The following is a 26,821-nucleotide window of genomic DNA, read 5'->3' on the forward strand; positions in this document are numbered from 1 at the left end:
TTTTTTAGGATGTTTTTTAAAGTTCAAAAGAACAGCATTTTATGTGAAACAGAAATCTTTTGTAACATTTTTAATCAGTTTAATGCACCTTTTCTCAATAAAATTTATTATTAAACATTAATTTGTTTAAAAATGTTACTGACCCTTTACTGTAGTATATGTGTGTGCACAAAGAATGGAAATATCTGTTGGAAAGAGAACTCACAAATGGCATCTCATTTATAGCTCAGTTGTTTTTCTTAGACATCACTGAGACTAAATAAGAGCAAAGTAAAACTTTTGTGTTCATCTCCTGCTTTTCAGCCTGAAGTGGTTTCTAGAGTTAAGTAAAAATTTGAAATCTTAATTTTTAAAGAAATATTAAAGGTTTATTATTTAAAACTGTGGTCTTTTTTTCTCCTTACTGAATTTAGTTGAACTATAAAAGAGAAAAAGAATGTAATTTGCCTCTGGACACAGACTATTATTCACAGTATTAGCTATGAAAGGGGAATATATTATTATATACCATATTATTATTATTAGTCAGTGGTGTAAATCATCTCCACTCTTCAATCTCTAGAATATTCTCGCACTTTCACACTTCCCATTATCCTTATTTTATATATTACACAAACCTAATATGTCTAACTTTCTTATTGTCATTGTTTCATAAAAATACAAAATGTTCTTCATGCACATTACCCTAATATCCCTAATATCATAAAGGCACAGTGCACAGGCCCTCATGTCTCCCACAGGCTCGAAACATTAGCGCCGCTAGTGCTAACTCACAGTTAGCTCTGGAATATTTCTCATTTTTTGTAGCCTCACTGCCCCTCAGTAACATTAACTGCTCCACCATGAGGTCTTGTTTATCCCCTCAGTTTCAGTATAAAAATAAGGCTGATTTAATCTGAAAGCCCCTGAAGGTCTCTTTGAGTGAACATCAGGCACAAACAAGAATAAATTTGCAAGTTCAGAGATGCTGTTTTTCTGTTCTTGGCATTTATTGGCTGTGAAAGTGCTGTTGACCGTGTGCTGAGGGGTTGTTTCCCCAGCTGCTGGGGGTATTTCATCGGCTTTGACTCTTGTATAGTAGTGCAGATAGGCTGTTGTCATCTCTCATATACTTCCTTTTCCTGTCCTCGGGTGTGTACACATACACAGACACACACAACAAACACACTCTTTATGTGTCACATACACTGCAGCCCCCTCAAACCACCACAGCAGCTGGAGATATCAAGTGCAGTTCAGTAGAAACATAATATGTTTTTTTTTTTTATTTGCATGTGCCGTTTTCAAATATTTTATCAGGTCTGTCATCTCACCGTAGCATTTCCTGTGGAGTAACTTGTGTGATAGTTCAGTGCAATGTGCGTGTTTGAGCAGTTTCCAGTGTCCTCGAAAACTAAAGAATATCATGAAGTGGAATGGTATACTTGATTCCTCCTGCCCTTTTCATTATCTTTCTCTCTTTCGGAGCTGTGCTGATTTTAGCAGCTTGATTTAGATTCCTAAAAACCACGCAAGAGATCCTGGGATGCGTATGTGTGTGGGCTGATTTCATAATTTTTGGAGAGAGCTGTAGTAAAGCACACCTACACACTGATCTGCGTGGGTTCAGTGTATTTTCACACTGAGGATTCCAAAAACAGAATCTATGTAATGTCTTCCGCCTCTGTGGTACTATAAGACAGTGTGAAGAGCACAGGAAGTGAGAGGCTGTTTATGGGATGAGCTGTTTAAAGTCAACATGAAACAACACTCAGGTTCACTTCAGTAATGTGACGTATTCTAGAGTAAAAACAAAAATTAGCTAATTAAAATAGGGTCTATATTGTTATCGTTTTACCTAAGGCTTACCAAAAGGGAGTTGTAGTTATTTTTGCTTTAAATAAGGTCTTCATGATATCAACATTTTTTATACTGAAGAAGTGTCATAATTCTTGTCACCAGTGTCAATATCACAAAAAACTAATACTAGTCTAAACTAAACAAACAAACAAACAAACAAACAAACAAACAAAAAAAACCTCAAACTCACTGAAGACAAATAAACAGTCAACGATTAAAAAAGAATAACTAATTACAAGCAATAGGACAAAAAACTACATTAGAACAAATAAATAAGAAATGCTACATACATTGTATAAATAATCAAATGTATAAAAGCACTGCATATTCTTTGCATATTCATATTCTGTGTAAATTAAATATATATTTCTTCTTCGTAAAGTTACAAAAGTGATTTAGTCAAGAGCAGTGAGAGATTTTCTCTCTTTCGTTGTTTGATTTACATGAATTACAGACAGAAAGTTGGAATGACAGGAAATGGAACTATTCAACACAAGTAATGCATTCTAGCTACCTAGCTATCTAACTATCTATCTCTAGCTAGCTACCTAGTTAGCATTTTCTCTTTGAGTAAGGCATAAACCTTCAAGCTTCAAGGCATTTTAGATTATTAACACAATATAATAATGCTTTTAAGACACACAGGAAGTGTTACTCCTGTTTCTAACTTTCAGCCTCTGCGACTGTCTTGGACAGTCTAAAAGCATAGAAATGCTAGATATAGTAGGGACTGACAACGGCATGATGACGGGTTATAAATATACCGTTGGTACATAAAGAGCCCTCCAAACAGAGCCAAGACTGTTTCTCCTCTACAGTTTGTGTGGAAATTGGAGACCGTCTGCATTATTTAGCTAAGTAAGAGAGGGAGCGAGGTGTTATAGCAGTATCAGAAACATATCATATGGAGCATCCTAACGGCACTTAACACCACTGTGAAACACGAGCTGAGTCCAGTGTCAGAATCTGTCCAAGCTTCCAGTTACTCCTCACCGAACATGTCACCAGCACAATACCAGAGCGATTACAGGAAGGAGCATTTAGGAAAAAAATGTAGGGAGAATACAAAGCGTTCTGCTTCCCTGTAGAGATAAATGCCTGTGTTTGGATTGGTTGAGATATATTATCATTGTCAGGCACATTGATTACACACATTGGGCCTCTTCACTCCATACTTCATACAGCAGTGAGACAACTTTAGAAGCTGTTTTTGACAGTGACAAATGATGCTTTACACTCATAGGCACCTTGCTTCGTTTCGGACCCCATAGCGGTTTCAATGTGCCACTTTTAGTTTGGGTGATTTTACACACTCCATCCATCCACCCAACCATGGTATTGATTATGTTTTTCTGGGCAATTGCATAATCCCCCTTCTGAACTCCTTTGAGCAAAATGATTGAGTTCTATTGAGAATTAATTGGGGTGTATTGACAGTAGCCAAAAGAGGACCTTTTTTCTTCCCAGGGGGTTTGGATATTGAACGTGTTCAAGCCCCTCTGTCTCTCCCTGTGATCCAACTCATTGATTATGATAATGCAACCCAAGGCCACCGCTTCAGGTAATTTGTCATAAGCTGATAGTCATTTTTTTTTTTTTTGTCCATAGCTGCTCACCACATAAAAGTTTATGGATATATAGTTCAGGACATGAGAAGTGTCTGCTACAGTGAAAAGGAGATGACAGAAATGTGGCCCAGTTCAGTGTTCAATGAGAATCTAATAAAGCTGACAAGGGGAGTCCAAAGTGGCTTTCAACCTCCCCTCATTTATAGTGGCAAACTCTTTCTTCTTGTCTTTTATCTTCCTTTGTGAGGAATCGTCTCCCTGCTAGAGAAAGCAAGCCGAGGAAAGCAGCAAATGAAAAAGAGGTGATGAATGAACTCATTTCAAGCTGACATACTGTGAGTGTTTTACCATAGTAACATGGAATAGCATTGCATTTAGTCATTAAAGGAATAAAAGGGAATTTTGTTGCTATAAGCCATGCTTAGTTGATAGACTGATTGATATGACAGTTATTTTTATATCATTCTTATCTTGTACTCACATTTAACATATACTGGTACTCCAGCTGGACTTTGAGTCTAATTCCCTCAAGGTCAGGGTCAAAGGTTAAGACCAAAAGCCCTGACGGGGGCAAGAAGAGATCAGATGTCACTGTAATTTTGATCTCCAGTGCAACATATGTATGTTTAATGTTGTAATGCTCTTCTAATGATTTCTAGTGTTTGTGTTAGTGTTTTCAGCGTTAATTTGTGTCCGTTCTTTTAGTTTTAGATGTTGTTGCATTTTTTTCCTGCTGATCAGGAACATCTATTAAAGGTTCCCTGTAAAAGCAGTACAAAAAGATTTCTCTGTCTTTCTCTCTGTGTATTTCTATAAGTGGTAGATGGCTCATGCAGTGAAAAAGCAGTGGGACATTACAGTGTGATGAATTATTTATAGAATGTGCAACAGTAATGATGATCAGTTAGGGCTCTGAGTTCTACCTGTGGCTTTTAAAGGCTCTCTGGAATACTTACATTTGCATTTATTCATGTAGAAGACACTTTCATCCAAATGAGGAACATCACAAGTGATTTATCATTAAAGCCAACAGTATTTGCAGTATTTGTACTACACAATAGCAGATTTTATATATGGTAGTCTAATACACAAGCTAAAGCAGAAGTGAAATGCAGGACAGAAAAGAAACAGACTTGATTCTGATTGGCCATTTGGAACATTCTACAGTTGAATATTTTTCCTATAGTCATCCCTCCCTCCCTTCCTCCCTCCCTCCCTCCCTCCCTCCTTTTTTTCCTTCCCTCCCTCCCTCCTTTCCTTCTTTTCTTCCTTCCTTCCTTCCTTCCTTCCTTCTTTCCTTCCTTCCTTCCTTCATTCCTTCCTTCTTTTCCTCCTTCCTTCCTTCCTTCCTTCCTTCCTACCTTCCAAGTCTAGTTTCATGATCTCTCTTCCTCATATTATAAAATAAACTAGAGTACATTTGAGTACGATATATTTGATTAGCATTATTTTTTAGTTTTGTTTTGTTTTGTGTAATGACTTTTAATTAACCGTTTAAATGCTAGTTTAATTGGCATCTAATCTAGTTTCATGTTTCACACAGGGCCCTATGATTTCCACGATGCAGAAAACACAGACGGAATCGCGGAATCCAGTCATAAAAACAGAATTTTCAGACGAGCGGTTTTGTTTACTGCGCACACTGAAGCGCGCGTGATGCTCGTGGTGATTTCAGCGTCTGTTGTCTCACTAAATGAGGACATAAATACATGAACAGTATCTGCTGAGAGTCACTTCAAGAGCATTTAACCGTTCTATTTTAGGGAAACTAGCATTATATCATATACACAGAAATGTAAAGGTAGACACAGCAACTCGTCAAAATAAAAGTCCAGTTCAACTTGAACACATTGTGCCAGATATATATTACTACTATTACTAATACTACTACTAAAATGAAACAAACATTATTTTTTAGGGTATAATCACATAACATTTCTTCCTTGTTTTACTTTTAATAGTAAATTCCTCTTTGTTTGCCAAAAAAAAGTTTGCTTAATTTTCAATAATTAAAAGATAAATGAAATTAATGTTTTATGCCTTCATTTGATAACCAGAACATTTTAAATACACAACACAGAATTTCTGAGGCTAAAAACAACTTTCACAAGGCTGTTTTGAGAATAAATTTTAATAAATTAAGAATGCATTCAAATAATTAGACATGCTAAAACACAGAATATGATAACAATAAAACATGTCCCTTAATAAAATAAATAAATAATAAAACAATAAAACAGGGCCCTAAACATGTCATTTTTGTTAAACCTTTATTAAATTGAGGTGAAATTGTATAAGTTTTATGATTTTAATTAATTAGACATTAAAATAAAATGGATTTCATAGGGCCCTAATTACATTTGATTTCATGGTCACTTTTTTATTACATTATAAAATAATTTAAATTAAATCAATATTTAACGTTTCGTTCTTTCATTTTTCTTTCTTTCTTTCTTTCTTTCTTTCTTTCTTTCTTTCTTTCTTTCTTTCTTTCTTTCTTTCTTTCTTTCTTTCGTTATTCCAAATACCAACTTGTTAATTATTTTTATTTGGAATAATTGATTTTGATTGGTCATTATGCCTTCAGATATTTTTTAGAATGAACATTAATCTGTGTAACTGACTGGTATAATTGATTATCCTGATATCACTCCACAGTCTCTTTTTTTTCTTCACATCATGAAATGATGTAATGCAGTCAGTCATCAGTTATCACAAAATAAACCTACTGAAGATGATACAAGACAACCTTTATTTTTTGAAAATGGCCAGTTTATTATACGTTGTCCCTGACTTTTTCCAGACTGAAAGAAGTGTAAAAGCTTTTTGCAGTCCTGCCTGTATTAATGTCACAGTTGCATTTAACAATACTCTAAATTCATGCTCCTTGCTGTCAGGGGTATTTTGCATATCAGGTACTATGTAAAATAGCCTCTAAAAGACCACATGCAGAGAGCTCTCTCTTTCTCCCTCGCTCTCCTTGTCTCGCTCTTCCGGTCTATCATATTTTTCCATTTCTTTTCTTCTTTCTCTCTCTCTTTTTTTCTCTACAGTGGGAAGTGTCTTGAGTTGAGCAAAGAGCAGTTGCATGCAGGAAGAGCGATAGTGGAGGAGGGAGGGGGTGTTTGCGTAAGCTTGTAGGCAGATAACAGACCCAACCACAGATGGTAAAGCGAGTGAGAAAGAGAGAGAGCGTGCGCACTGGTGTGTGAGAAGAAGGAAGGGAGGGAGGTGCAGTACGTCAGTTCTCTGTTCACTCAGTCACTGTGAGGCAGGTTGATTTTCTGCCGTCTTTCTAACACCAGCCGTCGCAGCTTCACTGTGGACCGGAGACTTCTGCATCCATCTCAGCTGGGTGAAAGGATATTCAGCACGATGTCCGTACAACATTCTCAGACCTTCAGTGCTTTTTATAGCAAGACTGTATGACTGTGTGCCGGTTGGTGGATACCAATACAAGCAATTTGTGTGCAGTGACATGCTTTCCTCCACTCTGGGCTAATTTTCTTATCTCAGGCAGCTGTGGGTTTAGAGCACCAAGCTGTCGGCTGAATAGAGCAGGAGAAGCTGCTTCTGTACAGCTGCCTGTTTGTGACCTGTGGAAACAGGAACTGAGCATCAGATACTGGCCGCAACGCTCACTGAGCGTCAGCCTGCAAGTTTCGGCGCTCATTTCCGGCGGCACGTGGAGCTCTGGCCCTTCACCTGAACCTGTGGTCCCCCGCTCCCAGCCCATCCTCCCCTTCCCATCCCTGGACCCTGGAATGGTGCGTTTGGTCCCCCGAAGACCCACATAGGGAGTCCCTCAAGCTGGATCCGTCCCCACAAATGACCGGTAGCAATAGCATGAGCAGTGGGTACTGCAGCCTGGATGAGGAGAGCGATGACTTCACCTTCTTCACCGCCAAGACCTCCTTCTTCCGCCGGCCACAGGCAAAGCAAGTAGCCAAGGTAGTGTATAAACACAAGACTGATAGGATTGTGAAAATTGAGTGAGTATATTCACACCTGATGCAAAAAATGATAACGGAAGCTTGTACACGGAAGTGCATTTTTCTTTATGCTTCTCGCTTGATGAACTGCTGCATTGTAAGGTGCATTCAGAACAGGTTTTTACCTGGTATGTTTTGAGTGACAACATACCCTGTCTGTTTTGGGTTTTCTTGCATTTGTGTTTAAACTCTTGAGGTTGTTAAAGTTAGATAAGACAGGATGTATAATAAAAACTTTCCACACTCTGTGGCAAAATTTTCACCAGGGGAGGAACCCTTTCAAAAGGTACCAATGTGTACCATTTCAGTATTTATGCATGCACTTTCGACACTAATATGTACCTTTAAGCTACTAATGTGCAGCCATTAGGGATAAATAAGATACAAAGGTGTACCTTTTGAAAGGATACTGCCCCAGTGACAACTTTTGTACCTTTTTTTTCTGAGTGTATGCGTATGGAAACACTGTCGCTGTTCAGAGTGACTGCAAACACTCTTGATTTAGATGAAGAGTCTCTCAAGGACTAATGATTGGATAAGAAAGAAGCTTTTCTATTGCTTTTCCTTGCTGTCACTTAATATGATTTTTATGTCAGCCATTTTGACACTCTGACTGAAGTATTATATACTTTCTGAGTTTTAAGTCATAATTTAGGCAGTATGTTTACCATTCTTGAAATGAGCAGATAAAATGAAGGCCACAATTTCTGGTAGAGCACCAGCAACTAGCAACATCAAGGGTGTGGGTATAATTCCCAAGGAATGCATGAAAAAATGACGGGTAAAAAATGTATACCTTAAATGCCCTGTAAAGTCACTTTGGATTAAAGCGTCTGTTAGGGTGACTGCCAAAAGAGGGTGAGTAGGTGGAGATTGCACTGTTGTGTTAGGTTACTCAAACTTACACTGATAATAAGAGCTTAAAGATGTAAATCTTATGAAAGATTAAGAAGTCTACAAGTCCTTGTTCCACACTAATTTAGTACATAATTCACAATAGAGCTTTGTATGAGTATTGTATGCACTTATGTTACTGTAAGGTTCATGTGTTTGCGTTAATACATCCACCAAATGCATTAAAGCAAATTGCTTTTATACTTTAGCTCATTAGCTGCATATCTTGACCTTCATTATAGACTCTTTGAAACATGGCAGTGTACATAGAGTGCACTCTCACACCCTCAGATCTCTCTAATGCTGTGAGGGGAAGGAAATGGCTGCTGATTGTGCCAGAAAGGCCTGTCCTTCCCTGAATCAGAGAATGTGTCATTTTACAAGACCACATAGCTTTTACACGGACTTCCTGTTACGGTAGGCCTCTCTATCTTAGACTTGGATTGAGATACAGTTGTTAGTGACCAAAAAAGTCAATCAGGATGTAGATTGGGTTTTATAACCCAGCAGATGTGGCTGTATTCTGAGCAGCACAGAAGTGGAAATATTATTTCATGTCCTTAAAGACTTAAGACTTCACTCTTGTACCTGAGCTGACCAGCCTTACATCACTTTCTGCAGTATCAGGTTTGGAAAGAGCTTCTAAGGATGTGAATTATTCATCCTGTTTGCATCTCTGTCTGGACAGAGTGTGAGCTGCCAGTGGACACGGTTTAAATTGTTGTTGTTGTTGTTGTTGTTTTTGTTTTGTTTTTTTTTAATGTGGTTATTAGTCTGTTACCAGAGCTGGGTAGATTACTTACAAATTGTGTGACCGATTCCAAATTACAGGACAAATATTGTAGTTAGTAATATAATCCAATACATGACACATTTTAAGTAATATAATCAGACTGCTTTTAGATTACTTTTGACCTAACCCTAGTAAAAAAGTAATAGATTTAAAATGCATTTATTTTATACTAAGTATAGTTCTGTATAGTCTGTTAACATATTTACTGACATATCGCTCAAGACTTGTTCCAAGACTGATATAAAAATGAAAATTAAACTCTATTTTGAGTACTACTTGTGCACAATGCATTATGTTTTAATATCACTGTTGATGAGGGTTGTATGATCTTTAAATAATATCAGTCTTTAAAGGTGAAATATTTAAAAGTGTACCTAAAGTATACTTGCAGTAATTTCACTTTAGCACAATCAAATATACTTAAGTATATATTTAGTTGGGCTGCAGCACTACTAAGTACAAAATTAGTTGTTCCAATTTAGCGGACTTTAAATATACCAGATTGGTATACTAAAAGTACAATTGCAATTTTTATTAAGTACATAATATCTAAATGTATTTGTAATATACTTAGCATGAAATAAATGTATTTTAAATACATTTTAGTATATTTATTTTTCACTAGGGAATTCATTTTTCACATTGATTCAAAGAGGATAATCTTGTATGATATTGACATAAAAATACAAAGAGTAAGAAAATATTTTCTATTCGTTGTTAATAGCAACATGAAGTGCATGAAACATTATATTATGTCAAGGTTTCCCAGATTGGTGTTTGTGAAGGAACTACAGGGGGTTTATGAGTTTAATAAAAAGCTAATAATTAATTAAATCAAAAAATGTTAAATTAAAGTAAATCATTTTAAAATCAATCAAAATAAAAAGCTTACTAAAAAATGAAATATTTTATTTATTTACCTGCATGTTATGTGACCATAATCAACATCAGAGAACCAATGAACATGCAAAAGTGATACTTAATTATTAAAATATTTATTTTAAAATCTCAGGGGTACTTCAAGTAAATATATTAGGTCAAAGAGGATTAAATGACATAAAAGACTGTGAATTTGTGCTTTTTAATGTGTTTGAAGGACAAAAGCCTTCCAAAGACATGTATATAAATGGTTAAATAACCTACAGAGTGATAATTCAAATAAAAATTAATGTGTTTATCAGTAGTTGATGCAATATTGAAACATTTCTTAAACCTGAAATGATTTCTGTAAATCCAGTGCTCAAATGCTGTGTCGTCACCTGACTAATGTCTTATCTTTGTGTGAATGTCTACAAAATTTGAAGACTTTCTGAATGTATTTAAACTGTCGGCTATTTTCTTAATCTGCAAAAATGTGTTGCTTTACATCTTTTTGAGATCATTCTCGTGCATTAGACCATCACCAAACCAGTTTAAACCAACCTAACCCAACATAAAAGTTCATGCTGGTCTAACCTGGTGTTTCCAGCAGGGTTGTTATGGAAGATTGTTTGTGTACTGTGTTGCTAAGTGCAAGGCGTTACTTGTACAGTAATTTCAGCTATTAGGTGACAGACGTTTAATTCATATATTAGATTGAGATAAGACCCCTGTTGTTCGCTATTTGGATTATAACCCACTTTTACATTGTTTTGCTTTTACTGAACAAAAATAAGTGCAGTTTGAATAAGCACACAGAAGGTGACGTTAGCTTGTCCTAATTCTTCTTAGCATCTCTGAAAGTCCTCTTAGAAGAACCTCAGGGATGGATAAATGAGTGATTAGCTTACGTTCTCACTTTAGTCTGCACATTTTTCTTTTCAGTTATGGGATTAAAATTGCTTCATGGATCAATAATACATTTCCGATTTACCTCGCCCGGTTAAATGTGTTAGACAGAAGGCTTTTAAACCAAGAGCACTGAGTAATAGTGTCTTGATAAATGCTGCTACTGCTGCTTCTGTGTTTGTTAATTATTTCAGGAACTCATTAAAGACAACACATTTAAGGAAAACATCTATTACACATCTTGAATTATTTTAACCTTATTTTTTTTGTACATTTTAAACTCAAATGTGAGCTATTAATGAAGGGAACAAACAACAAATAACTTCCTCTTCAAGGACACCCAGACAGATTTTAACATTTGAATAGGGAAAGTCATGCAAACATGAGGCCGTTTGCTCAAGGTTTTGCACTCCATGAGTACTGAAACTTATGAGCCACCACATAAACCTTTGTATGATTGAAAAGAGTTTACTATGGCTCAGATCTAGTAGATGTTGCAGCAAATGGCTGCCAAGTTGGTAAGCTACAGCAGAATGACTCAAGTTTTCTCATTTCTAAACATTATAATTGAATGGCTGTTCAAAATCACATAGATGCTGATTGGTTTAAAAAAAAAAAAAAACAGTGTATCAATCTGCTGTAGGGATGCCATGAGGTAATGATGCATAAAAAAACAAAACAGACTGAAGCCCAATGCATAGATAATTAAGACCATCATTATCAGAGGCTTTTGAATGGATTGATAGCGTAGGGCTTGTGTTTATTGGTGTCGTGGGCTCTGATGATCTACACTGTTTATTCAGGCATGTAGGTGATGGGCTTTGCATGTGTGCAGGGCTGCAGAGAGGGAGGGGAGAATCTCCTACTGCACACTTGACCCAGTAATGAGAGAGAGGGAGAGAATGAGTACACATATGCAATGTGTGGGAGGGAGCAGATTGCAAGGCATCATTCCTACACTGCGGCAGAAATGGCAGAGACAGGCACACAAGAAAGATCAATTAAAAGCATCTAAATCTTTGAAAGCATGCTGAGAAATGCAGTCTCACACCTATTGACCCAAAGGACTAGGGATGAGCATTTTGATTACATTTGTAGTTGCATACAAAACGTACATGGATTACTTCAGATTAATAAATGTGAATATATATTTATTTAAAATATTTAATATTTAAAATATATATATATATATATATATATATATATATATATATATTTGTTGTATATGTTTTTACATAAACATATATATTGTGTGCATATATATATATATATATATATATATATATATATATATATATATATACGTATAGAAGAGCACATACACACATCTAAGATATATATATATATATATATATATATATATATATATATATATATATATACATATATACATATATACATATATGTATATACATTTCACATTCCTTTTCCACGTTCCGACGTTTCACGTTCTGACACCCACATACCCACATATTTGTATTATTATTATTATTATTATTATTATTATTATTATTATTATTATTATTGTATGCATATATGTGTGTGTGTGTGTATTTATTTTTAATTTTTTTCTTTTTAATACAAAATATAAATGAAAACACACATTAAACGTACAAGCTGTTAAAATTCATGCATGCAGCCATGTGCAGGAGGAGCCTTTATCTTTCTATAAATAGACTCCCATTTGCTTACCTGTATCTGACTAGCCATGGCTGATTTTACTGCAGCTAAAGGCAGTCCATTAACTACATTATCAATGCATTAGCAGTCACTCACATTGTATAAAGCACTTCCTCAGGGTTCCCTAGAACTGATGTCGGCTAACAGTTGCAACTCTCACTTCCTCTATTTTTGTTAGCACAGTTCTCACGCTGATAAGGAGAACGCACATGTCTAACCGAATTAGATTATTGGTTAGGGGCCATTCAGCAGGTGCAGACGTAGATGGCTTGCATGTTGCCTGAAACTGACACTAAGGGTATTGTGTTCCCTAATTAGTCTGAGTAGCCGTGTGCTGCGCTTAAGGACACCTGCCTGACATGCAGTGATGACTTTGAGATGACACTCCGATAGCATGTACAGCCGTGCCCTTTTCTTTCATGTCATGTAGGCTCTGTAAGTTGATATTTGCTCTGATCATGCCCCAAGGCACCTTTGTTATGTACATGGTTAACACCCTCCACTTGGGCCTTCTATGACTTTCTTTCCTCTGTTTGTTTAACTCTCATTTTGATATAAAGAACAGCCTGGAGCATTTAACAATTGAAGTCATATTTCGGCATATTGTTCAACTCATACAGGTTTGGTAGGTTTTTTTTGTTTGATTGTTCAGGCTTAACTGTTGTTTCCTAACCCTGTTTATCAAAGAAATGTTCTGCTAGACATTTCCAGTTCACCACAAAATGCATTCTACTATATATTCATCTGTATATGTATTAATATATGCGTATATGTGTATCATATTTATCTCTCTTATACTCATCATAAGGTGCATTTATTTAAACAAAACTACAGTACAAACCATAATATTGAGAAATATTATTTAAATGTAAAAGCACACTTTTCTGTTTCAATAAATTTAAAATGTAATTTATTCCTGTTTTGGTAAAGCTGATTTTTCAGCAGTCATTTTACCAGTCTTCATTGTCACATGATTCTTCAGAAATCATTCTAATATTGCTGATTCAGTTTTTGCTGCTATATATTTTCATCGAATCAGTGATACACTGCCGTTTAAAAGTTTGTGCTTAGTAAGAATAAATAAAATAGTGCTTTTATTCAGCAAGGACTCATTAAATTGTTAAAAAGTGACAGTAAAAAAGACTTCTGTTTACAAAAATACTATTCTTTTGAACTTGGAAAAAAAATAACAAGCTCTTGGCAACTTCCCAAAGTGTGTGTGTATATAGATTTTATAAACAAAATTACAATTATACACAAAGAGCATTCTAGAAAAATATGTTGTTTGCCAGACAGCATTCACAGGATATCCGGGTTGTGTTTGATGTAGCTTCTGCTCACTCACTGCTAAAATCTGAAAGGTGCTATTTACAACTTACACACATCAGGTGATTTCTGTCCTCAGCCTGAAAGGAAATAATTTGTCTGCAGCTGAAGATGTTTATAAGATTGTATTAAAAAACATGCATTTCTATCAATGCATAAAACCTGCAGTGAAGTGTTTTTGTTTTTGGGTTTGCTTTTTACCTTTAGTGAGGAGGTTTGTTATACACTCGTGCATGTATAGCACAGAAGTGGGTCAGCTCTCTGAATGACAGCAGATCCTGTGAGCCTCTGTGAATAGACAGGAGAGATCCAACACATTACCCACCCACTTACAATCACACACACTTATGATGACCTTTATTCCAATTACAACTCCCACACTCAATGCCACATACACTCTTACACACTTTCTCCAACAGAAAACCGTGAATACACTCACCGACACACATCTTCAATGAAGATGCTTTCAAGAAAACATCAGAGCTCATTAAATGTGAAGATGATGGATTATGTTGACCAAGCTTCTTGGATGTCATGTAGATGCATGTGCAGTCAAACACACACAATATGTCTGAAAGTGACCATCAGGAGCAAATGTTCACTGAACATTTAAACTGGTCTCCATTGTTTTGCCCCATTGTTCCAAAAGGCCACTTTCTCTGCTTTGGATGTGAGGAAGGGAGGGAGAAAGATATATTTAGCAGTTCACAGTCCTCTGGTCACAAATACAGGAATTCCTGAGAGATTTTGGTTGTGTGCACCAAGGGATTCAAGTAGAAGAAGAATGAGGATCCCACAAAAATCTAAAGTGTGTCTTTGATTGTCAACTTAAATAAAGAATATCATAGGTGTGGATTGATTGTGGATTGGCAGATGATTGTTGTACTAACCTTTAGTCGGTGTGTAAATCTGGTTTACTGACCAATGATAGATGGAGTTTTTCGAAAATTGTCATTATTTTTGCAGTACCGATGGTGCCACTAAAGGCATAGAAATGACACACCTTACATTTAATTGACAATAAATTAAAGGAGAAGTTCACTTCCAGAATGAAAATTTCCTGATTATTTACTCACCCCATGTCATCCAAGATGTTCATGTCTTTGTTTCTTCAGTCGAAAAAAAAAGTTTTTGAGGAAAACATTCCAGCAATTTTCTCCTTATTCAATGGGGATCAGCAGGTTGCAGTTTCAGTGCAGTTTCAAAGGGCTCTACATGATCCCAGATGAAAAATAAGGGTCTTATCTAGTGAAATGATCGGTCATTTTCTAAGAAAAATACTAATTTATATACTTTTAACCACAAATGCTCATCTTGCATTAGCTCAACCTCACGCATTACGTAATTGCGCATGTGTTACGTAGGTGGATGTACTGACCCAGTGTTTACAAAGCGAGTGTGCAAAGAAAGCTGGGATCGTGTAGAGCCCTTTGAAGCTGCAGTGAAATTGCAATTTGGACTTTCAACCCGCTGATCCCCATAGAAGTTCACTATATGGAGAAAAATCTTTTCCTCAAAGAACGTATTTTATTTATAGAAAGGTATGAACATCTTGGATGACATGGGGGTGAGTAAATGATCAGGTAATTTTCATTCTGGAATTTTTCCTTTAATGTTGCCTTGCATAAAAAAAAATGGTACAAAAAGCAGGCTTAATTTTCTAGATGCTAAACTTTTTTTTTCCTTTTATGGTTGAACTATAACATGTTTTTAAATAATCTCACACAATTGAACATTGTCTCTGGTTGACACCACACAATACAAAACAGGTAAAGAAAATTTTGAAGAAGTGAATATGACGTATATTGCATAAGTGATTGCACAGACCATGAGATAATTCTGAACACTTCTCTTCACAGAACACTGACTAGGATGTCACAGTGGCACTCATAGCCAGACAAAGATTTGTTTTCTTTACTTTTAAAGGGATAGTTCACTCAAAAATGAATAATTCTGTCATCAATTACTCATCCTCTTGTTGTTTCAAACCAGTAAGACCTTAGTTCTTCTTCAGAATACAAATTACAATATTTTTAATGAAATCTGAGCTTTCTGACCCTGCATAGACAGCAACGTAACTGACACATTCAAAGCCCAGAAAAGTAGTTGTTAAAATTAATTAATTAACGACAGAAATTTCATTTTTGGGTGAACTGGTCTGACATTTAAGACCCCCCTTCACTGAGGATTTTGCATTGCTTCATTTGAGAAGATATGTCTTTCGTGCCACCACATACCACAAGACGCAACAGCACTAGTGCAGCAGTATTGCACATTTCCTGTCTGCAGATTCTGTCTTTCATAACAAGCTGTCTCAAGCTGCCTCTTTTGAGGAGATTTCTGAACTTTACGCCCATTGAGCTTGTCTATGACAGGCAGTGGTAGTGTGTTGGCCAGGCAGAAGTTAATTTGTTTGCTAAGCGTCCAGATAAATTCTTCTTCCTCTCCACTCAGGCTTAATGTTTGTGAGTTCATGTGTGTATGAGTCTGTCTCTTTCTGCTCAATGAGACATAGAGAGCTGCCATGCTGGCGCCCCAGGGATCGACATGAATAAATGATCTTGCTTTTTCATTCTTATTCTTTCGGCCCAGAAAAGAAGAGAGAAACTCACTTTGCGTGTATTACGAGGGATGCAGCTAGCAGCTAAAAATACCTCTGACAGAATCTTTGTTGCTAAGGCTTGCTCAGCAACTGCACTCGATGTCACTCCCCCTAGAAAACCCCTCCAAGAGAACTGTTTCGTTCTGTCACTGGTAATGATGGAGTATTTAGTGTCACATACCCTGTGTTCATTCCTTCTGCCTATTAGAGTGTGTTCTACCAAGGGATTATCTCATCAGTGCTCATTTTTAGATATTTGGAAGACAAGGTTTTATGTATTGCATTTATTTGATCAAAAATGCAGTAAAAACTCATATGGGAAACATTTTTCAAATGTAATTTTTTCAAATATGATCTATATTAATAAATTGTAAAGTGTAATTTATTCCTGTGATGCAAAGCTGGATTTTCAGCAGCCATTACTCCAGTCTTCAGTGTCACATGATCTTTTAGAATTCATTCTAATATGCTGATATAATGTATGTTGAATGCACATTCAATTCATGAAAAAAAGATGGGAAAAATGTCACATCCTTTGGGGTTTGACTACACAAGAACATTACATGAGAGGTGTTTCTCCCCGTTGTCTATTGATGAATCATTATGGATTATTAGAGCGCTCCTCAAAGGCCAAAAATGTCTTTGCATAGACTCCAGTTCTGCCTCAGTCAACCTGGATTTGTTTAAAGAAGTCTCAAGAGGCATTCAAACTGTTACTGTCATCCTGTACACACACACAGATTGGTATCTACAGTAGCACTCAATGAGTGACATTGCCCCCTGGAGTCTGATCAATAAGAGCAGTAGTAATGTTCAGAATTTAAAAAATCAACACACTGTAATGCCTGTTGAAGATATTGTTTATGTACACTCCCGTTCAAAAGTTTGGGGTCATAAAATATTAGACAGCACAACTGTTTTCAACACTGATAATAAGAAATGTTTCTTGGGCAGCAAATCAGCATATTAGAAAGATTTCTGAAGGATCATGTGACACTGGAGGAATAGCTGCTAAAAATTTGGCTTTGCCATTACAGAAATAATTTACATTTTTAAATATACAGTGGGTATGGAAAGTATTCAGACCCCCTTAAATTTTTCACTCTTTGTTATATTGCAGCCATTTGCTAAAATCATTTAAGTTCATTTTTTTTTCCTCATTAATGTACACACAGCACCCCATATTGACAGAAAAACACAGAATTGTTGACATTTTTGCAGATTTATTAAAAAAGAAAAACTGAAATATCACATGGTCCTAAGTATTCAGACCCTTTGCTGTGACACTCATATATTTAACTCAGGTGCTGTCCATTTCTTCTGATCATCCTTGAGATGGTTCTACACCTTCATTTGAGTCCAGCTGTGTTTGATTATACTGATTGATTAGGAAAGCCACACACCTGTCTATATAAGACCTTACAGCTCACAGTGCATGTCAGAGCAAATGAGAATCATGAGGTCAAAGGAACTGCCTGAAGAGCTCAGAGACAGAATTGTGGCAAGGCACAGATCTGGCCAAGGTTACAAAAAAATTTCTTCTGCACTTAAGGTTCCTAAGAGCACAGTGGCCTCCATAATCCTTAAATGGAAGACGTTTGGGACGACCAGAACCCTTCCTAGAGCTATCGGGGGGAGAAGAGCCTTGCTGAGAGAGGTAAAGAAGAACCCAAAGATCGCTGTGGCTGAGCTCCAGAGATGCAGTCGGGAGATGGGAAAGTTGTAGAAAGTCAACCATCACTGCAGCCCTCCACCAGTCGGGGCTTTATGGCAGAGTGGCCCGACGGAAGCCTCTCCTCAGTGCAAGACACATGAAAGCCTGCATGGAGTTTGCTAAAAAACACCTGAAGGACTCCAAGATGGTGAGAAATAAGATTCTCTGGTCTGATGAGACCAAGATAGAACTTTTTGGCCTTAATTCTAAGCGGTATGTGTGGAGAAAACCAGGCACTGCTCATCACCTGTCCAATACAGTCCCAACAGTGAAGCATGGTGGTGGCAGCATCATGCTGTGGGGGTGTTTTTCAGCTGCAGGGACAGGACAACTGGTTGAATGCGGCCAGGTACAGAGATATCCTGGACGAAAACCTTCTCCAGAGTGCTCAGGACCTCAGACTGGGCTGAAGGTTTACCTTCCAACAAGACAATGACCCTAAGCACACAGCTAAAATAATGAAGGAGTGGCTTCACAACAACTCCGTGACTGTTCTTGAATGGCCCAGCCAGAGCCCTGACTTAAACCCAATTGAGCATCTCTGGAGAGACCTAAAAATGGCTGTCCACCAACGTTTACCATCCAACCTGACAGAACTGGAGAGGATCTGCAAGGAGGAATGGCAGAGGATCCCCAAATCCAGGTGTGAAAAACTTGTTGCATCTTTCCCAAAAAGACTCATGGCTGTATTAGATCAAAAGGGTGCTTCTACTAAATACTGAGCAAAGGGTCTGAATACTTAGGACCATGTGATATTTCAATTTTTCTTTTTTAATAAATCTGCAAAAATGTCAACAATTCTGTGTTTTTCTGTCAATATGGGGTGCTGTGTGTACATTAATGAGGAAAAAAAATGAACTTAAATGATTTTAGCAAATGGCTGCAATATAACAAAGAGTGAAAAATTTAAGGGTGTCTGAATACTTTCCGTACCCACTGTATATTAACACAGAAAGCTGTTATTTTAAATTATAATATTATTTCACAATATTACTGATTTTACTGTATTTTTTATCAAATAAACGCAGGCTTGGTGAGTATCAGAGACTTCCATTAAAAGCATTAAAATATTACTGACTCCAAGTTTTTTGTATTGCTAAGACAACCAACATTGTTCATACTTTTCATACAGAAATACTTTTCCTGGAAATACAATAAATTTTCAATTTAAAATCTCCTAGGTTAAAGGGATAGTTTTCCCAAAAATTAAAATTCTGTTAATTACTCACCCTCATGTCATTCCAAACCCCAAAGACTTTCATTCATCTTCAGAACACAAGTTATTTTTAATGAAATCTGAGAGCTTTCTAACCCCCGATAGACAGCAAGGGAACTACCTCATTGAGGCACAGAAACATTGAGAATTTTGTTAAAATAGTGACATCAATGTGATATCCATGTGACAACAATGGTTTAACCATAATTTTTATGAAGCTACGAGAATACTTTATTTGACTTTATTCAACAGTTCTTCTAACGATACCACAAAAGTACTATTGTTAATGGCATCCGACGGTGATGTTGAAGCGGGGAATTGTTGAATAAAGTAGTTCTTTTTGTTTTCTTTGTGCAGAAAAAGTATATTCATAGTTTCATAAAATTTTGGTTGAACCACTGATGTCACATTTCTGGCTCTTAAACATGGTAGCTGCATTGCTGTCTATGCAGGGTCAGAAAGCTCTCGAATTTCATCCAAAATATCCTAATTTGTGTTCAGAAGATGAACAAAGGACTTACAGGTTTGGAACGACGTGAGGGTGAGCGATTAATGACAGAATTTTTGGCTGAACTAACCCTTTAAGGTAATTTTTGTCAGTGTTTAGCAGTATTCTAGAAAAAAATTGAAAACAGGCATGGACTAAAAGGCACAAAACTCATTTAATATTGCAAGTTAAAGGTATTTGAGTCATTAGATCCATTATTCAGTTCAGCATCATGTGGATGATCTCCATCCTCCCACATTTTGCTCAATACTGATCCAGCAGAATTTTCTTTTGAATGGCAGATAACAGGTTATCTTGGTAACATAAGTGTCTGTAATCTCAGCAGCAATTAGTTGTCCCCTCTTCCACCCTGAGAGATGTTCTGCTGTCTCCTACACTCAATACCAGTGGTCAATACAAAAACTGAAAAACTACTGAGGAACTCCAAAAAGCGAAGTTACCAAAAATCAATTAGTTGAGAGTCCAACCAGTGCAACTAATATAGTACCTCAGTAACATCAGTTCATCTGTACTGCCAAGTTACATCATGGCACATGCTTATTATGTCAACACCAGCTTTTAGGCAGTGTTGATGTTGATGGCCTTTTCTACCACAGCTCATTAATACCTAACAAGGCCTCCACTGTTTGATATAAAGATGCCTCATCTAACTTTGCATTTACTGTTTTTTATCTTGGTTTTAGAATGTCACAACAGAGGAAGAGGAAGTGAAGCCAACATCCCTCACAGAAGAAGAGATTAAAGCAAAAATAGATGACTACAACTCCAAAGTGACAGAGAATGGAATGAAATTAGTGAGTTTTGATTTGTCATCAAAGCATTTGTGCTTAGTGTTAAATTTGAGAATTTTACTGTGAGAAATGACCTGACTGAAGTTTCGTTGTTATCCTCCAGAGCCCAGATGGCACATACACTGGTTTTATAAAGGTTCACTTGAAGTTGCGCAGGCCTGTGACTGTATTTTCTGGGGATGGGAGGTCACCAGGACCGTGTTCCTCTTCTGAAAGTTCAGATATCCGCACATCCTTTTACCTGCCCAGCGATGCCGTTAAACAGTTACACATCAGCAGTACCACCACGGTCAGGGAGGTCATCCAGGGCCTGCTGAAGAAGTTCATGGTACAGGATAACCCACGCAAGTTCGCCCTCTGTCGCCAGACCCGTCGGGACAGCCAGGGTAAGCATTTAAATGAAGCTAAAATATACTTAAGTATATACTTTAGTACTGTTTAATACTATTGCAATGCATAATACTAAAGTGTTGTTTGCTTGATTTTTCAGATCTTTTCCAGAAGTTGCCATTATCAGAATGTCCACTCTACTTAAGGCTGTTAGCAGGTCCTGATCTAGAGAACTTGTCATTTGTACTCAAAGAAAATGAGACTGGCGAGGTGGAGGTGAGCTATTTGTCTACATGTGTAAAAAAATATATATATATACAGTACTGTGCAAAAGTCTTAGGCCACTAGTATTTTCATCAGCTAAAAAATGGTTTAAAGTCAGTTAAAGTCGGTCTTTTGCTGTAGTGTGTCAGTAGGAAATATCAGATTACATTTCCAAACATTCATTTTGCCATTAATCGTAATAATCCAGTGAGATTTTTGTTTGCACAAGGAGTCTGACAACAGCGAGTGCTCTGCACAGAGATCTGATCTCATCATCATCCAGTCTGTCTGGAATGACACGAAGAAACAGAACAAACTCAGACTAAATCCATAAGAACTGTGACAAAGTCTCCAGGATGCTTCAAGAAACCTACCTGCAAAGCTGCAGCACTGTTAAAAGTTTTAGGCACTTGTGTAAAAATGCTGTAAAATGAGGATGCTGTCATAAATAGATTTTCTTTATCAATTACCTTCTATTAACTAAATGAAATCAACATTTGGTGCGACCATTCTTTGCGTTTACAGCAGCTTTTGCCCTAGGTGCACTTGCGCAAAATTTTTTTAGGTAGCTTTGCAGGTAGGTCTCTTGAAGCATCTTGGAGATGTTGGCACAGTTCTTCTGGATTTACTCTGTTTCAGTTTGTTCTGTGTCTTCATGTCATTCCAGGAAGACTGGATGATGATGAGATTAGATCAGTGTGGAGCACTGGCTGTTGTCAGACTCCTTGTGCAAACAAAAATTTCACTAGATTATTACAATTAATGGCAAACAGAATGTTTGTAGAAATGTAAACTGATGTTTCCTACTGACACACTACAGCAAAAGATAGAAATAACTTACTTTAAACCATTTTTTAGCTGGTGAAAATACCAGTGGCCTAAAACTTTTGCACAGTACTGTATATATATATATATATATATATATATATATATATATATATATGTATAAAAGTACATACATATACATATATATATATATATGTATATGTATGTATATGTATATATATATGTATATATATGTATATATATTTATGTTTCAGCCCCTGAATAAAAAATAAAAAAAGGTTATGACTTTTCATCTCTTTTTTGAATTTATTATAACTTATTCTAAGTTTATATCTCACAATCCTGACTTTATTTCTTAGAATTGCGTAATTTTTTTCTCAGAATTGCGAGTTTGTCTTGCAGTTCTAACTATAACTCGCAACTGCAAATTATGTTACGTTATTTCTCAATTCTGTCTTAAAAACTCACAATTCTGAAAAGTCACATTTTTTCTCAGAATTGTTAGTTTGTCTCGCAATTTACTTTATTTCAGAATTTATTTCATTCAGAATTGCAACATTTTTTTAGTTTATATCACACAATTTTGACTTAATTTCTCAGAATTGTGAGTTTATATCTCGCAATTTTGACTTTATTTCTCAGCATTGCAACATTTTTTCTCAAAATTGTCTGACTATAACTTGTAATTGTGAGTTTATATCACAGAATTTTGACTTAATTTCTCAGAATTGTGAGTTTATATTATATATCACAATTCTGACTTTATTTCTTATAATTTTTTTTTATTTTTATTTATTTTTATTTTTCCAGAATTGTGAGATAAAAAGTCACAATTACCTTTTATATTTTTTATTCAGTGCCAAAAACGTGCTTCCATAGAAACTCTCTCTCTCTCTCTCTCTGTATATATATATAAATTATTAAATTAAATTAAAATACAGTTTTCTATACATTGTCATAAGCCATGCAATTAACTTAACACATGCACACAAAAACATAGGTTTAATAGACAGTTCTATTTCAAACAAATATTTTTTTTGTTTGTTTGTTTTTTCTGGCTATTATTTCATGTGTCTGGCATTACTAATGAGATGTTCTGTCTTTTTCCAGTGGCATGCATTTTCAGTCCCTGAGCTGCAGAACTTCCTGATAATCTTGGAGAAGGAGGAAAAGGAGCGCGTGCGGCAGGTGGAGCAGCGTTACGCTGCCTACAAGGAGAAGTTGCTACAGGCTCTGGGTCAGGTCGAGAGCAACCCGGGCTAATGTAGGACACTGAATCTCCTTCGCCCCACTGAGCCAACACCGGGCCAGCCTGGAGGACCAGTAGCCCAACAGAACGAACTCACAAAACCTCCACTCAGGACTTTGTACAAGCTCTCAGCATGCTTCTGTGACCTGTAACCCACAAAGACGGGTAAAGGGATCAAGACATGACTAAGATGAAGAGGAGGTTGGAACTAAAGATTAGTACTTCAAGAATAATCCTTCTCTCCGGAAATGGCACACTGTTGAAAGGCCAGGAGTATGTTTCTGGCAGTCATGCTTTTTGATATTTGAATGGGTTTTGTTTTTTCTTGTTGTTTTTACATTGACCCCCTGTCTGTGTTTTTTACATGCTGCTGCTATTGCTGCTACTGCAAGTGTTACTTAAAGCATGACTTTCCCTTTGGTCTCTCTGCTTGTGTCTACCGCATGTCCTCTATCAGGGAATATCTATATGAAAGAGCCGAGTAAAAAGAGCATTTCCTGTCCAAAAAGGAAGTGGGGAGACTTGAGTTATAGAATATATGATGCCTGCGAGATATCAGAGGACAAATAGTAATCTTGTCCACATATCAAATTATACAGTTCATAAACATCTTTAAAATGCTACTGTAAAAAAAAAATTATACTGTTTATACTGAAGATTGTCTTAATATAACTATAAATGTACTGTATTACTGATAATGTTTCACCCTACAGCTGTCATTAAAACCCACTGGCCACTATATCAATAAAAAAGTGTTTGAATAGATGTGGGCTGCTGAGCATGTTCAGACGCAGACATTTATGAAATTGTCCCATGCTGACTTATTGTACTCTCTGGAAAGACCCTCCCTCCGTTCAGGTGTCCCATGAAAGCTTTTAGAAATGCTCAGCGCTGACAAATCACCTCAGTCTCTTTTGCCACCAGTAATTCATGTGCAGGGAGCATTAGTGACCGTGAGGGCTGTGGGCTGTGGTTTAGCTTTTCTGAATTACTTCGGCTTTTAGCACATACAGTAATACACAAGGTCATGTTAGATTAGAGGGCAGCACTCTGAAAAGCTCTGCGGATCTGTACCACAAGCATCTCAATCTGTATTACACCAATTGAAAACAAAACAAGCTCCCCATATTGTAATTACAAAATAAAGCTTTTCTAAGGATTTTAAAGTGGAGTCAAGATGTCTGTAATTTGCACATGAACACAGACCACTGTGTGGTCCGCCAGTATGTACAGTAGTCAATATTATTCTGTACAGGGAACATGAGATAGATTTAACCTTTTTTTAATAATAAGCATTTAAAGGGATATTCTTAATGTGCATACTTTCGTCTGCTGAATTATGGAGGTGCATGTGAATTGAATGCATTTGTAACACTGAGGGAATTTATTTGTTGAAGAGCATTCAAAAGCACTAAAACGGTTTTCCATATTGGTCAGGAGTAACTGTGAACCCTGTTGTTCCAGGCACTGATATTTCATTTCTCTTCTCCCTTAAAAGCACATTTGAGTCCTAATATCTTAAAGAACCATGGATTTCTAAACAGGATATGTTTAGGGATGGCAAGAGCCTGAGCTATAATTTGGACTGGTATGTTTGTAGAGGCACTTTAAAGTCATACATTTCCATTCAGATCACTCTGCTCATGTGCTCGGCCTGTATATTTTGAGCTTGTATGGGTACCACTTCCACCCTTAAGCAAGCGGCAGGGCCTTGTATGTCTGCTCAGGCTGCGTCTCCCTGACAGCCATATTCCTGCTGGCAGTGCCTTTAGTCTCCGTGTAGCTTATCTTGACAGTGTACTGTACATATGCTCTAAATGTCTGGCCCTATAACTCCACGTTAAGAGTTCACACACATTCAGTGGCAGTAGCCAGGTGCTTTCAATGTCTGAGCCATTAAGTCTGTGTGGGACTTTTTGGGACTAGTGTTTAAAATGTTGAAGTGCGTGTGTGTGTGTGTATGCGTTTGTTTAATTTATTTTTTTGATTCAATTTCAGTGTGTGCAAACTTGAATATGTGGACAAATAAGTACTATCGGGCAATCTTTTTTTGTTTAGAAGTATCAGATGTTTAAAATGTCTAGTACGCTGTAAATATACTGAAGAATGAAATAAAAAGTCACCCTTTAATGGTGATGAGTGTCTTTTATTTACACTGAAATAAATGATTCAATGAACATTGAAAGTCACTAACTGGGGTTACTAACAATTCTGTAGTTTGCCTCGTTATGCCTCATTAAATATGAAGCTGTTTTACTCAAGATGCCTTCAAAGTAGACACTAAAGATAATCATAACCAATATCCATCACATATGTGGATTGATATATAAACGTTTTTTTTATTTTTATTCTTTTCAATAACATTTATATATAAAAGTCGAATAAAATGTCAACAATAAAAACAGCGAACTAATTTAACTGGTTGCCTTAAAAGTCCATTGATATCGCCATTATTTAATACTACTATTAATATGTTCTCCGACAAGCGGAAGCAATGAGACCTGTTTTTCGGGTTTGGTCAGGTGATGTTCAACATATACCCTATTATGAATAAAAATAAATTTAATATGGTTTTTCAAAGTTAATATAGTTTTTAAGTCTTTTTACTTAAAATCTTTTTATTCATTGTTTTACTTGCCATTTCTTTGTAATTACTTGTGAAATTTACTTCTGAGTGAAAATCATTTCTACACCAGTTCTACACCAATGTACTATCAATTCTGTAGTTTAAATTATGAATGAAAAATATGTTTAGAAATAATAATAAAGAAATGTTTAAACTGAGAGAGAGAACTTGGATGAGAACTTGGATTACTAATAATTTTGTAGTTTCAATCATTATATATATGAAGTAAATATAATTAAAAAAATATTTTAAGAAATAATTTATTTAAACTTAAATAATTTTCATTTTTATAAATACAGATTTATAATGCAGAAATTAAATACCATTTTAGATGCATGATATAACATTATGACCTTTTTTAACCTTTTTAAACATTTTTACCAATCAATGTACTAACAATTCTGTAGTTTAAATTATAAATTTAAAAAAAAAATGTTTGTTTATAATAAACAAAAATTTAAATTGAAATAAGACAACTAACTTGGGTTACTAATAATTTTGTTGTTTATTTACTATAAATATGAAATAAATATTTTAAAAAATATTTTAAGAAATCATTTAAACTTCAACCATTTTATTTTTCATAATACAGATTTATAATGTAAAAATTAAATAGCATTTTAGATGCATGATGTAACATTTTGACCTTTTTTACCTTTTTAAACCTTTTTAGCTTTAAAAAGCTATTTACTGTAAGTGTTTTACATACAGTGCTACAGTACTGGAAAATATGGGAATATAGCATGTTATGGTAATATTGTTGGTGTCTTGTACTACGTGACTGATATAAGTTAGCATTTTATTTATTTCTTTTCTAATTTTTCATTAATACTAGTGTAGTATCATGGTTGCACAAGTCATGCACAACCAGCAGAG

The 26,821-nt window shown here is 36.0% G+C and overlaps 1 protein-coding gene across 3 annotated transcripts in view; it reads left to right on the forward strand.

The window, feature by feature from the left end:
- The window catches only part of rassf5 (Ras association domain family member 5), a 51,630-nt gene extending 26,181 nt beyond the window's left edge, over positions 1-25,449 (forward strand). For 2 of the 3 annotated variants that reach the window (XM_051122909.1, XM_051122911.1), the window contains exons 3-6: positions 20,583-20,693; positions 20,794-21,076; positions 21,181-21,296; positions 23,181-25,449. In XM_051122909.1, the coding sequence (XP_050978866.1) occupies positions 20,583-20,693; positions 20,794-21,076; positions 21,181-21,296; positions 23,181-23,333 (663 nt within the window). In that variant the 3' untranslated portion in view covers positions 23,334-25,449. Of the gene's footprint in view, positions 1-6,611; positions 7,359-20,582; positions 20,694-20,793; positions 21,077-21,180; positions 21,297-23,180 lie in introns of those variants that run through there. The other variant, XM_051122910.1, reaches the window with a different exon arrangement.
- Positions 25,450-26,821: the final 1,372 nt, after the last annotated feature.

Source organism: Labeo rohita, chromosome 11 (genome assembly GCF_022985175.1).
Source record: "Labeo rohita strain BAU-BD-2019 chromosome 11, IGBB_LRoh.1.0, whole genome shotgun sequence".
NCBI classification, from domain to species: domain Eukaryota; kingdom Metazoa; phylum Chordata; class Actinopteri; order Cypriniformes; family Cyprinidae; genus Labeo; species Labeo rohita.